General features: G+C 45.0%; 1 protein-coding gene across 1 annotated transcript; it reads right to left on the bottom strand.

Moving 5' to 3' along the window:
- Window positions 1-466: 466 nt before the first annotated feature.
- Window positions 467-8,742, bottom strand: LOC124035362 (acyl-coenzyme A diphosphatase NUDT19-like). The gene is made up of 3 exons (XM_046348824.1): window positions 7,832-8,742; window positions 6,950-7,157; window positions 467-666 (listed from the first exon to the last, which is right to left on the bottom strand). The coding sequence occupies exons 1-3, from the start codon at window positions 8,624-8,626 to the stop codon at window positions 467-469; spliced, it is 1,203 nt and encodes a 400-aa protein (XP_046204780.1). The 5' UTR covers window positions 8,627-8,742.
- Window positions 8,743-11,599: the final 2,857 nt, after the last annotated feature.

Here is an 11,599-nt window from a genome sequence, read left to right on the forward strand (position 1 = left end):
CTTTAGACCAGAATAGGACCCTATTCACTATATAGTGCACTACTTTAGACCAGAATAGGACCCTATTCCCTATATAGTGCACTACTTTAGACCAGAGCCCTATAGGACCCTATTCCCTATATAGTGCACTACTTTAGACCAGAGCCCTATAGGACCCTATTCCCTATATAGTGCACTACTTTAGACCAGAGCCCTATAGAACCCTATTCCCTATATAGTGCACTACTTTAGACCAGAGCCCTATAGGACCCTATTCACTATATAGTGCACTACTTTAGACCAGAGCCCTATAGAACCACTAGATGACTGATAAAGGGTGCACTACTTTAGACTAGATGACTGACTTTAGACCAGAGCCCTATGACACCCTATTCCCTATATAGTGCACTACTTTAGACCAGTAGTTTGTGTATCTCTGCTGAAAGGTAAGATGACTGAATAGGGTGCCAAAGTGTCAACCCGTCTCTCAGAGCTGACTGCTGGTGCCGGTTCTCAGGCTGATGACTGATAAAGGGCACAGGTGGTTGTATTTGGGTGTGATGATGACAGCAGCAGCGGTGATAAGGCTAGATCCGGTGCAGTGCTGAACAGATGACTCATAAGGCTCTGGTCTGTGTTCAGGGTCACATCCATCTGATGACCCCTCCTCTGGGTACATCTCGTCACCTGGTAAGAGAAGGAGACACTAGAAACAGTGATCATCTGGCATAACCATATCAAATCAGATGGTCAGTTTTGACTTCAGATGACCCTAATACAGAGTGAATAACATAACAAACAACAGAAACCTAAAGATCTCCTTTTCTCTCAACTGAAGAAGTCGGCTTAGAGCCCAAATCTCTCTCCATGAAGTCAAAGGGCACTAGATGACTGATAAAGGGCACTAGATGACTGATAAAGGGCACTAGATGACTGATAAAGGGCACTAGATGACTGATAAAGGGCACTAGATGACTGATAAAGGGCACTAGATGACTGATAAAGGGCACTAGATGACTGATAAAGGGCACTAGATGACTGATAAAGGGCACTAGATGACTGATAAAGGGCACTAGATGACTGATAAAGGGCACTAGATGACTGATAAAGGGCACTAGATGACTGATAAAGGGCACTAGATGACTGATAAAGGGCACTAGATGACTGATAAAGGGCACTAGATGACTGATAAAGGGCACTAGATGACGTGGATAAAGGGCACTAGATGACGTGGATAAAGGGCACTAGATGACTGATAAAGGGCACTAGATGACTGATAAAGGGCACTAGATGATAAAGGGCACTAGATAAAGGGCACTAGATGACGTGGATAAAGGGCACTAGATGACGTGGATAAAGGGCACTAGATGACGTGGATAAAGGGCACTAGATGACTGATAAAGGGCACTAGATGACTGATAAAGGGCACTAGATGACTGATAAAGGGCACTAGATGACTGATAAAGGGCACTAGATGACGTGGATATAGGACACTAGATGACGTGGATAAAGGGCACTAGATGACGTGGATAAAGGGCACTAGATGACGTGGATAAAGGGCACTAGATGACGTGGATAAAGGGCACTAGATGACTGATAAAGGGCACTAGATGACTGATAAAGGGCACTAGATGACTGATAAAGGGCACTAGATGACTGATAAAGGGCACTAGATGACTGATAAAGGGCACTAGATGACGTGGATAAAGGGCACTAGATGACGTGGATAAAGGGCACTAGATGACGTGGATAAAGGGCACTAGATGACATGGATAAAGGGCACTAGATGACTGGATAAAGGGCACTAGATGACGTGGATAAAGGGCACTAGATGACTGATAAAGGGCACTAGATGACTGATAAAGGGCACAAGATGACTGATAAAGGGCACTAGATGACTGATAAAGGGCACTAGATGACGTGGATAAAGCTCACTAGATGACGTGGATAAAGGGCACTAGATGACGTGGATAAAGGGCACTAGATGACGTGGATAAAGGGCACTAGATGACGTGGATAAAGGGCACTAGATGACTGATAAAGGGCACTAGATGACTGATAAAGGGCACAAGATGACGTGGATAAAGGGCACTAGATGACGTGGATAAAGGGCACTAGATGACGTGGATAAAGGGCACTAGATGACGTGGATAAAGGGCACTAGATGACGTGGATAAAGGGCACGTTGGAAAGAAAATCGTAATTAATGTGTTGCCAGCAGCACAGTTGCAGTCACCAATGCTCGGGATAACATTAAAACTGCCTAACCAGCTCTGCCAGGGCCAGTAAAATGGTCAGAGTGTCATTTGTGTCTGGAAGATGCAAGCAAGCCAAAGATAGCCAGTCAGCTTGGGGGCTTGACTGCTGTTAGGTCAGAACGCTCGGTTCAACCCTACTCCTCGGCCAGAGCGTCCAGTGTGCCCTCTGAACTCTCTGAGAGCGGAAGGCCCTGAATTCACGAATGGACAATCTGACAACGCTCTGAATTAAGTAAATGTTTACTCTAACCTGGGAGGAGTGATATGTAGTAATCAGACCCTTCATGTAAACTCTAACCTGGGAGGAGTGATATGTAGTAATCAGACCCTTCATGTAAACACTAACCTGGGAGGAGTGATATGTAGTAATCAGATATAAACACTAACCTGGGAGGAGTGATATGTAGTAATCAGATATAAACACTAACCTGGGAGGAGTGATATGTAGTAATCAGATATAAACACTAACCTGGGAGGAGTGATATGTAGCAATCAGACCCTTCATGTAAATATAAACACTAACCTGGGAGGAGTGATATGTAGTAATCAGACCCTTCATGTAAATATAAACTCTAACCTGGGAGGAGTGATATGTAGCAATCAGATATAAACACTAACCTGGGAGGAGTGATATGTAGTAATCAGACCCTTCATATAAACACTAACCTGGGAGGAGTGATATGTAGTAATCAGACCCTTCATGTAAACACTAACCTGGGAGGAGTGATATGTAGTAATCAGACCCTTCATGTAAATATAAACACTAACCTGGGAGGAGTGATATGTAGTAATCAGACCCTTCATGTAAACACTAACCTGGGAGGAGAGATATGTAGTAATCAGACCCTTCATGTAAACACTAACCTGGGAGGAGTGATATGTAGTAATCAGACCCTTCATGTAAATATAAACACTAACCTGGGAGGAGTGATATGTAGTAATCAGACCCTTCATGTAAATATAAACACTAACCTGGGAGGAGTGATATGTAGTAATCAGACCCTTCATGTTAACACTAACCTGGGAGGAGTGATATGTAGTAATCAGATATAAACACTAACCTGGGAGGAGATGTATAATGACCCTTCATGTAAACAGACCCTTCATGTAAACACTAACCTGGGAGAAGTGATATGTAGTAATCAGACCCTTCATGTAAATATAAACACTAACCTGGGAGGAGTGATATGTAGTAATCAGACCCTTCATGTAAATATAAACTCTAACCTGGGAGGAGTGATATGTAGTAATCAGACCCTTCATGTAAATATAAACACTAACCTGGGAGGAGTGATATGTAGTAATCAGACCCTTCATGTAAATATAAACTCTAACCTGGGAGGAGTGATATGTAGTAATCAGATATAAACACTAACCTGGGAGGAGTGATATGTAGTAATCAGACCCTTCATGTAAATATAAACTCTAACCTGGGAGGAGTGATATGTAGTAATCAGATATAAACACTAACCTGGGAGGAGTGATATGTAGTAATCAGATATAAACACTAACCTGAGGAGTATAAACAGACCCTAAAATATAAACCTAACCTGGGAGGAGTGATATGTAGTAATCAGACCCTTCATGTAAATATAAACACTAACCTGGGAGGAGTGATATGTAGTAATCAGACCCTTCATGTAAATATAAACACTAACCTGGGAGGAGTGATATGTAGTAATCAGACCCTTCATGTAAATATAAACACTAACCTGGGAGGAGTGATATGTAGTAATCAGACCCTTCATGTAAATATAAACACTATAATAATAATATAATAATATATGTAGTTATCAGACCCTTTTAAATATAAACGACTTACAGTCATGTGTGCATACATTCCGTATGGGAGGAGGATATGTACCCTGGCGTCAGACGCCATGCTTCAACTGAGCTAAACCATAACTAACCTGGGAGGAGTGATATGTAGTAATCAGACCCTTCATGTAAACTCTAACCTGGGAGGAGTGATATGTAGTAATCAGACCCTTCATGTAAATATAAACACTAACCTGGGAGGAGTGATATGTAGTAATCAGACCCTTCATGTAAACACTAACCTGGGAGGAGTGATATGTAGTAATCAGACCCTTCATGTAAATATAAACACTAACCTGGGAGGAGTGATATGTAGTAATCAGACCCTTCATGTAAACTCTAACCTGGGAGGAGTGATATGTAGTAATCAGACCCTTCATGTAAATATAAACACTAACCTGGGAGGAGTGATATGTAGTAATCAGACCCTTCATGTAAATATAAACACTAACCTGGGAGGAGTGATATGTAGTAATCAGACCCTTCATGTAAACTCTAACCTGGGAGGAGTGATATGTAGTAATCAGACCCTTCATGTAAATATAAACTCTAACCTGGGAGGAGTGATATGTAGTAATCAGACCCTTCATGTAAATATAAACTCTAACCTGGGAGGAGTGATATGTAGTAATCAGACCCTTCATGTAAATATAAACTCTAACCTGGGAGGAGTGATATGTAGTAATCAGACCCTTCATATAAATATAAACACTAACCTGGGAGGAGTGATATGTAGTAATCAGACCCTTCATGTAAACTCTAACCTGGGAGGAGTGATATGTAGTAATCAGACCCTTCATGTAAACTCTAACCTGGGAGGAGTGATATGTAGCAATCAGACCCTTCATGTAAATATAAACACTAACCTGGGAGGAGTGATATGTAGTAATCAGACCCTTCATGTAAATATAAACACTAACCTGGGAGGAGTGATATGTAGTAATCAGACCCTTCATGTAAATATAAACACTAACCTGGGAGGAGTGATATGTAGTAATCAGACCCTTCATGTAAACTCTAACCTGGGAGGAGTGATATGTAGTAATCAGACCCTTCATGTAAATATAAACACTAACCTGGGAGGAGTGATATGTAGTAATCAGACCCTTCATGTAAATATAAACTCTAACCTGGGAGGAGTGATATGTAGTAATCAGACCCTTCATGTAAATATAAACTCTAACCTGGGAGGAGTGATATGTAGTAATCAGACCCTTCATGTAAACTCTAACCTGGGAGGAGTGATATGTAGCAATCAGACCCTTCATGTAAATATAAACACTAACCTGGGAGGAGTGATATGTAGTAATCAGACCCTTCATGTAAATATAAACTCTAACCTGGGAAGAGTGATATGTAGTAATCAGACCCTTCATGTAAACTCTAACCTGGGAGGAGTGATATGTAGCAATCAGACCCTTCATGTAAACTCTAACCTGGGAGGAGTGATATGTAGTAATCAGACCCTTCATGTAAATATAAACACTAACCTGGGAGGAGTGATATGTAGTAATCAGACCCTTCATGTAAACTCTAACCTGGGAGGAGTGATATGTAGTAATCAGACCCTTCATGTAAACTCTAACCTGGGAGGAGTGATATGTAGCAATCAGACCCTTCATGTAAACTCTAACCTGGGAGGAGTGATATGTAGTAATCAGACCCTTCATGTAAATATAAACACTAACCTGGGAGGAGTGATATGTAGTAATCAGATATAAACAGTAACCTGGGAGGAGTGATATGTAGTAATCAGACCCTTCATGTAAACTCTAACCTGGGAGGAGTGATATGTAGTAATCAGATATAAACACTAACCTGGGAGGAGTGATATGTAGTAATCAGATATAAACTCTAACCTGGGAGGAGTGATATGTAGTAATCAGACCCTTCATGTAAATATAAACACTAACCTGGGAGGAGTGATATGTAGTAATCAGACCCTTCATGTAAATATAAACTCTAACCTGGGAGGAGTGATATGTAGTAATCAGACCCTTCATGTAAATAACCTAAACAATCAGACCCTTCAAAACACTAACCTGGGAGGAGAGATATGTAGCAATCAGACCCTTCATGTAAACACTAACCTGGGAGGAGTGATATGTAGTAATCAGACCCTTCATGTAAATATAAACTCTAACCTGGGAGGAGTGATATGTAGTAATCAGACCCTTCATGTAAATATAAACACTAACCTGGGAGGAGAGATATGTAGCAATCAGACCCTTCATGTAAACACTAACCTGGGAGGAGTGATATGTAGTAATCAGACCCTTCATGTAAACACTAACCTGGGAGGAGTGATATGTAGTAATCAGACCATTCATGTAAATATAAACTCTAACCTGGGAGGAGTGATATGTAGTAATCAGACCCTTCATGTAAATATAAACACTAACCTGGGAGGAGAGATATGTAGCAATCAGACCCTTCATGTAAACACTAACCTGGGAGGAGTGATATGTAGTAATCAGACCCTTCATGTAAACACTAACCTGGGAGGAGTGATATGTAGTAATCAGACCATTCATGTAAATATAAACTCTAACCTGGGAGGAGTGATATGTAGTAATCAGACCCTTCATGTAAACACTAACCTGGGAGGAGTGATATGTAGCAATCAGACCCTTCATGTAAACACTAACCTGGGAGGAGTGATATGTAGTAATCAGACCCTTCATGTAAACACTAACCTGGGAGGAGTGATATGTAGTAATCAGACCCTTCATGTAAACACTAACCTGGGAGGAGTGATATGTAGTAATCAGACCCTTCATGTAAACACTAACCTGGGAGGAGTGATATGTAGTAATCAGACCCTTCATGTAAATATAAACACTAACCTGGGAGGAGTGATATGTAGTAATCAGACCCTTCATGTAAACACTAACCTGGGAGGAGTGATATGTAGCAGCTGTCTGACACCATGCGGACAGGGAGCCACTGTTCACAGCCCTCTGAAGCTCTCTGTCTGGAGAAGCTGTGGAGGTTCTGCAGGGAGGGGAACCGGCACATACGGCTGAGATCATAGAACTGTGGAGGGGCTATCCACATCTCTCTGGCCTGGTAACTGTGGAGGATCTCTGGGGGAGTGGACCACTGAGAGAGGGGAGACGAGAGGGTGAGGGGAGAGAGAGGGAGAGGGGAGGAGAGAGAGAGGGAGAGGGGAGGAAAGAGAGAGGGAGAGGGGAGGAAAGAGAGAGGGAGAGGGGATAGAGAGGGAGGGAGAGGGGAGAGAGAGGGAGAGGGGAGAGAGAGGGAGAGGGGAGGAAAGAGAGAGCGAGAGGGGAGGGGAGAGAGGGGAGGAGAGAGAGAGGGAGAGGAGAGAGGGGAGGAGAGGGAGGGGATGGGAGAGAGAGGGGAGAGGGGATGGGAGAGAGAGGGAGAGGGGAGGGGATAGGGGAGAGGAGAGAGGGGGAGAGAGAGGGAGAGGGGAGAGGGGAGGAAAGAGAGAGGGAGAGGGGAGGGGATAGAGAGGAGAGGAGAGAGAGAGGGGAGGGAGAGGGGAGAGAGAGGGAGAGGAGGAAAGAGAGAGGGAGAGGGGAGGAAAGAGAGAGGGAGAGAGGAGAGAGGGAGAGGGGAGGGAAGGGAGAGAGAGAGAGAAGGACAGAGAGGGGAGGAGAGAGAGAGAGGGGTTTAGGTTAGACTCAGATCAAATGAACAGTTTACAACAATATTATGAACTGATAAAGACATCATGAATGAATATAGTCACTTAAACCTTTGAACACAACAATAAAATACACGTTCACCTTACTAAGCTATGGTATCACCTTAAAGTGCACAATTTCCTTCTCGTCTTGTAGGGTGTGAGGTGGTGTTTCTTGCAAGCAGCACATGTAGAAGGCCGTGTCGTACCTCCTCTGTTTCCCGTACACACCAGTAGGGGTCAGCCAGTTGCCCCATTCATGCAGAGCCCAGATGTTAGGTAGACACTCCAGCTCCTTACACATTCTGATGAAGTTAGAAGGGTTCTCGTTTACCAGCACTCTCCATTTAGCCAATTCACTCGTGTCACAGAGATCAGTTATTCTGGTTAATTCGGGTTGACTGTATCGGTTGTTCTCGATGCTGCTGTTAAATAAAGTACTCTCTTCCTCTTTTGGCACGACTAGAAGTACACCGGACTCCTCGAACGTCTCCCTCACTGCACAGATTCTAAATGCGACGTCACCCGGAACGAGAGAACCCAGTCTCTTCCTGTCAGTGGCGAAGATGGGAGGTCTCGTCTCCGGCGGCTGTTTCACAAATCCAAGTCCAAAATTCGGTGAGCGCCGAAAAGACTGAAAAAGATCAAGCCATTCACTTGAGAAATCTGACGGATCCACCAGACCGCCGGGAAAGACATAAGCATTCGGCATGAAACCACTCGTACCGCTTCGTTTCAACAACAACACTTCATAGTCGAAGGCTAACCTGTCAGGCATGTCGGAGTGCTCACTGATCGCAGGTGCAGAGGTGCCTTTATCGACACACCTTGTCAAACTATCTACAGGGAGTTTATGTCTCGTACCAGCAGCTAGTATGACCGTCGCGGCCTCCTTCCAGTGTCTCAGAGCCGTATTCATCTTTAGGTCGTTTTAATCTCTCATTTCCAATGGTGTTATTCTGAAGCAAAGTCCACAACACCAACGTCAAATGTTATTGTGTTGATGTGTCGTCATACGAGCAGGAAGGTCAAGGGCGTAGAAGAAGAACCGTGTTTCCGGTGTCTTCTGTTACTACGCCACCTACTGTTGTGGATGACTGATCTTAGCCTCTATCAATGCATAGCCTCTATCAATGCAGTTCATGATGCTGATAAAAGTGGGTGAAGGTTCGAGTTCAGGAAAGTGATTGTTTGTGGTTAGTATTTTTAAATGTTTGTGGTTAGTATTTTTTTGGCAAACAGATACTGTAAACTTTTTATAAGATGACAAATGAATTGATTTGTGGGATTGAATTACAATTGAAGGGTAAACTGTTTTATTCACAAACACAACAACTCACTATCCTACTTTTCAACTCCGAGAAGAGAAGAGGTTTTGAAACTGTTGAATTCAGTAGTATAAAATCTACATTCAGTTTAGAGTGACACGAATACATCACACAGTAGGCAGTGTAAGATGAACCGTGTTCCCAGGTCCAACTGGCAGCTGGTGGACGAGATAGAAGACAACAAGGGACAAATATGTCTTTTAACTTGTCACATTTACATACATTTACATTACATTTAAGTCATTTAGCAGACGCTCTTATCCAGAGCGACTTACAAATTGGTGCATTCACCTTATGACATCCAGTGGAACAGTCACTTTACAATAGTGCATCTAAATCTTAAAGGGGGGGGTGAGAAGGATTATTTTATCCTATCCTAGGTATTCCTTAAAGAGGTGGGGTTTCAGGTGTCTCCGGAAGGTGGTGATTGACTACGCTGTCCTGGCGTCGTGAGGGAGTTTGTTCCACCATTGGGGGGCCAGAGCAGCGAACAGTTTTGACTGGGCTGAGCGGGAACTGTACTTCCTCAGTGGTAGGGAGGCGAGCAGGCCAGAGGTGGATGAACGCAGTACCCTTGTTTGGGTGTAGGGCCTGATCAGAGCCTGGAGGTACTGAGGTGCCGTTCCCCTCACAGCTCCGTAGGCAAGCACCATGGTCTTGTAGCGGATGCGAGCTTCAACTGGAAGCCAGTGGAGAGAGCGGAGGAGCGGGGTGACGTGAGAGAACTTGGGAAGGTTGAACACCAGACGGGCTGCGGCGTTCTGGATGAGTTGTAGGGGTTTAATGGCACAGGCAGGGAGCCCAGCCAACAGCGAGTTGCAGTAATCCAGACGGGAGATGACGAGTGCCTGGATTAGGACCTGCGCCGCTTCCTGTGTGAGGCAGGGTCGTACTCTGCGGATGTTGTAGAGCATGAACCTACAGGAACGGGCCACCGCCTTGATGTTAGTTGAGAACGACAGGGTGTTGTCCAGGATCACGCCAAGGTTCTTAGCGCTCTGGGAGGAGGACACAATGGAGTTGTCAACCGTGATGGCGAGATCATGGAACGGGCAGTCCTTCCCGGGAGGAAGAGCAGCTCCGTCTTGCCGAGGTTCAGCTTGAGGTGGTGATCCGTCATCCAAACTGATATGTCTGCCAGACATGCAGAGATGCGATTCGCCACCTGGTCATCAGAAGGGGGAAAGGAGAAGATTAATTGTGTGTCGTCTGCATAGCAATGATAGGAGAGACCATGTGAGGTTATGACAGAGCCAAGTGACTTGGTGTATAGCGAGAATAGGAGAGGGCCTAGAACAGAGCCCTGGGGGACACCAGTGGTGAGAGCGCGTGGTGAGGAGACAGATTCTCACCACGCCACCTGGTAGGAGCGACCTGTCAGGTAGGACGCAATCCAAGCGTGGGCCGCGCCGGAGATGCCCAACTCGGAGAGGGTGGAGAGGAGGATCTGATGGTTCACAGTATCGAAGGCAGCCGATAGGTCTAGAAGGATGAGAGCAGAGGAGAGAGAGTTAGCTTTAGCAGTGCGGAGCGCCTCCGTGATACAGAGAAGAGCAGTCTCAGTTGAATGACTAGTCTTGAAACCTGACTGATTTGGATCAAGAAGGTCATTCAGAGAGAGATAGCGGGAGAGCTGGCCAAGGACGGCACGTTCAAGAGTTTTGGAGAGAAAAGAAAGAAGGGATACTGGTCTGTAGTTGTTGACATCGGAGGGATCGAGTGTAGGTTTTTTCAGAAGGGGTGCAACTCTCGCTCTCTTGAAGACGGAAGGGACGTAGCCAGCGGTCAGGGATGAGTTGATGAGCGAGGTGAGGTAAGGGAGAAGGTCTCCGGAAATGGTCTGGAGAAGAGAGGAGGGGATAGGGTCAAGCGGGCAGGTTGTTGGGCGGCCGGCCGTCACAAGACGCGAGATTTCATCTGGAGAGAGAGGGGAGAAAGAGGTCAGAGCACAGGGTAGGGCAGTGTGAGCAGAACCAGCGGTGCCGTTTGACTTAGCAAATGAGGATCGGATGTCGTCGACCTTCTTTTCATAATGGTTGACGAAGTCATCTGCAGAGAGGGAGGAGAGGGGGGGGGGAGGAGGATTCAGGAGGGAGGGGAAGGTGGCAAAGAGCTTCCTAGGGTTAGAGGCAGATGCTTGGAATTTAGAGTGGTAGAAAGTGGCTTTAGAGTGGTAGAAAATGTCAAATACAATTTAAACCTTAGACATAGATAATATACAAGTGCTTGAACAGCGCAAACATGAGGGATTTTTAACAGTGTTGAGGACAAATAAAAAGCAAAAAAATAAGACATCATTGTGGTCTCTTATGTTCTCTCTAGTCATGTACAAGAACAGCATATTGTCAGTGTCTCCAATGGCACCCCGTTCCCTAGGGCATAGGGTGTGATTTGAGATGGTGCCCCGTTCCCTAGGGCATAGGGTGTGATTTGAGATGGTGCCCCGTTCCCTAGGGCATAGGGTGTGATTTGAGATGGTGCCCGTTCCCTAGGGCATAGGGTGTGATTTGAGATGGCGCCCGTTCCCTAGGGCATACGGTGTGATTTGAGATGGCGCCCCGTTC

This window comes from Oncorhynchus gorbuscha, linkage group LG05, assembly GCF_021184085.1.
Source record: "Oncorhynchus gorbuscha isolate QuinsamMale2020 ecotype Even-year linkage group LG05, OgorEven_v1.0, whole genome shotgun sequence".
Classification (NCBI taxonomy): Eukaryota; Metazoa; Chordata; class Actinopteri; order Salmoniformes; family Salmonidae; genus Oncorhynchus; species Oncorhynchus gorbuscha.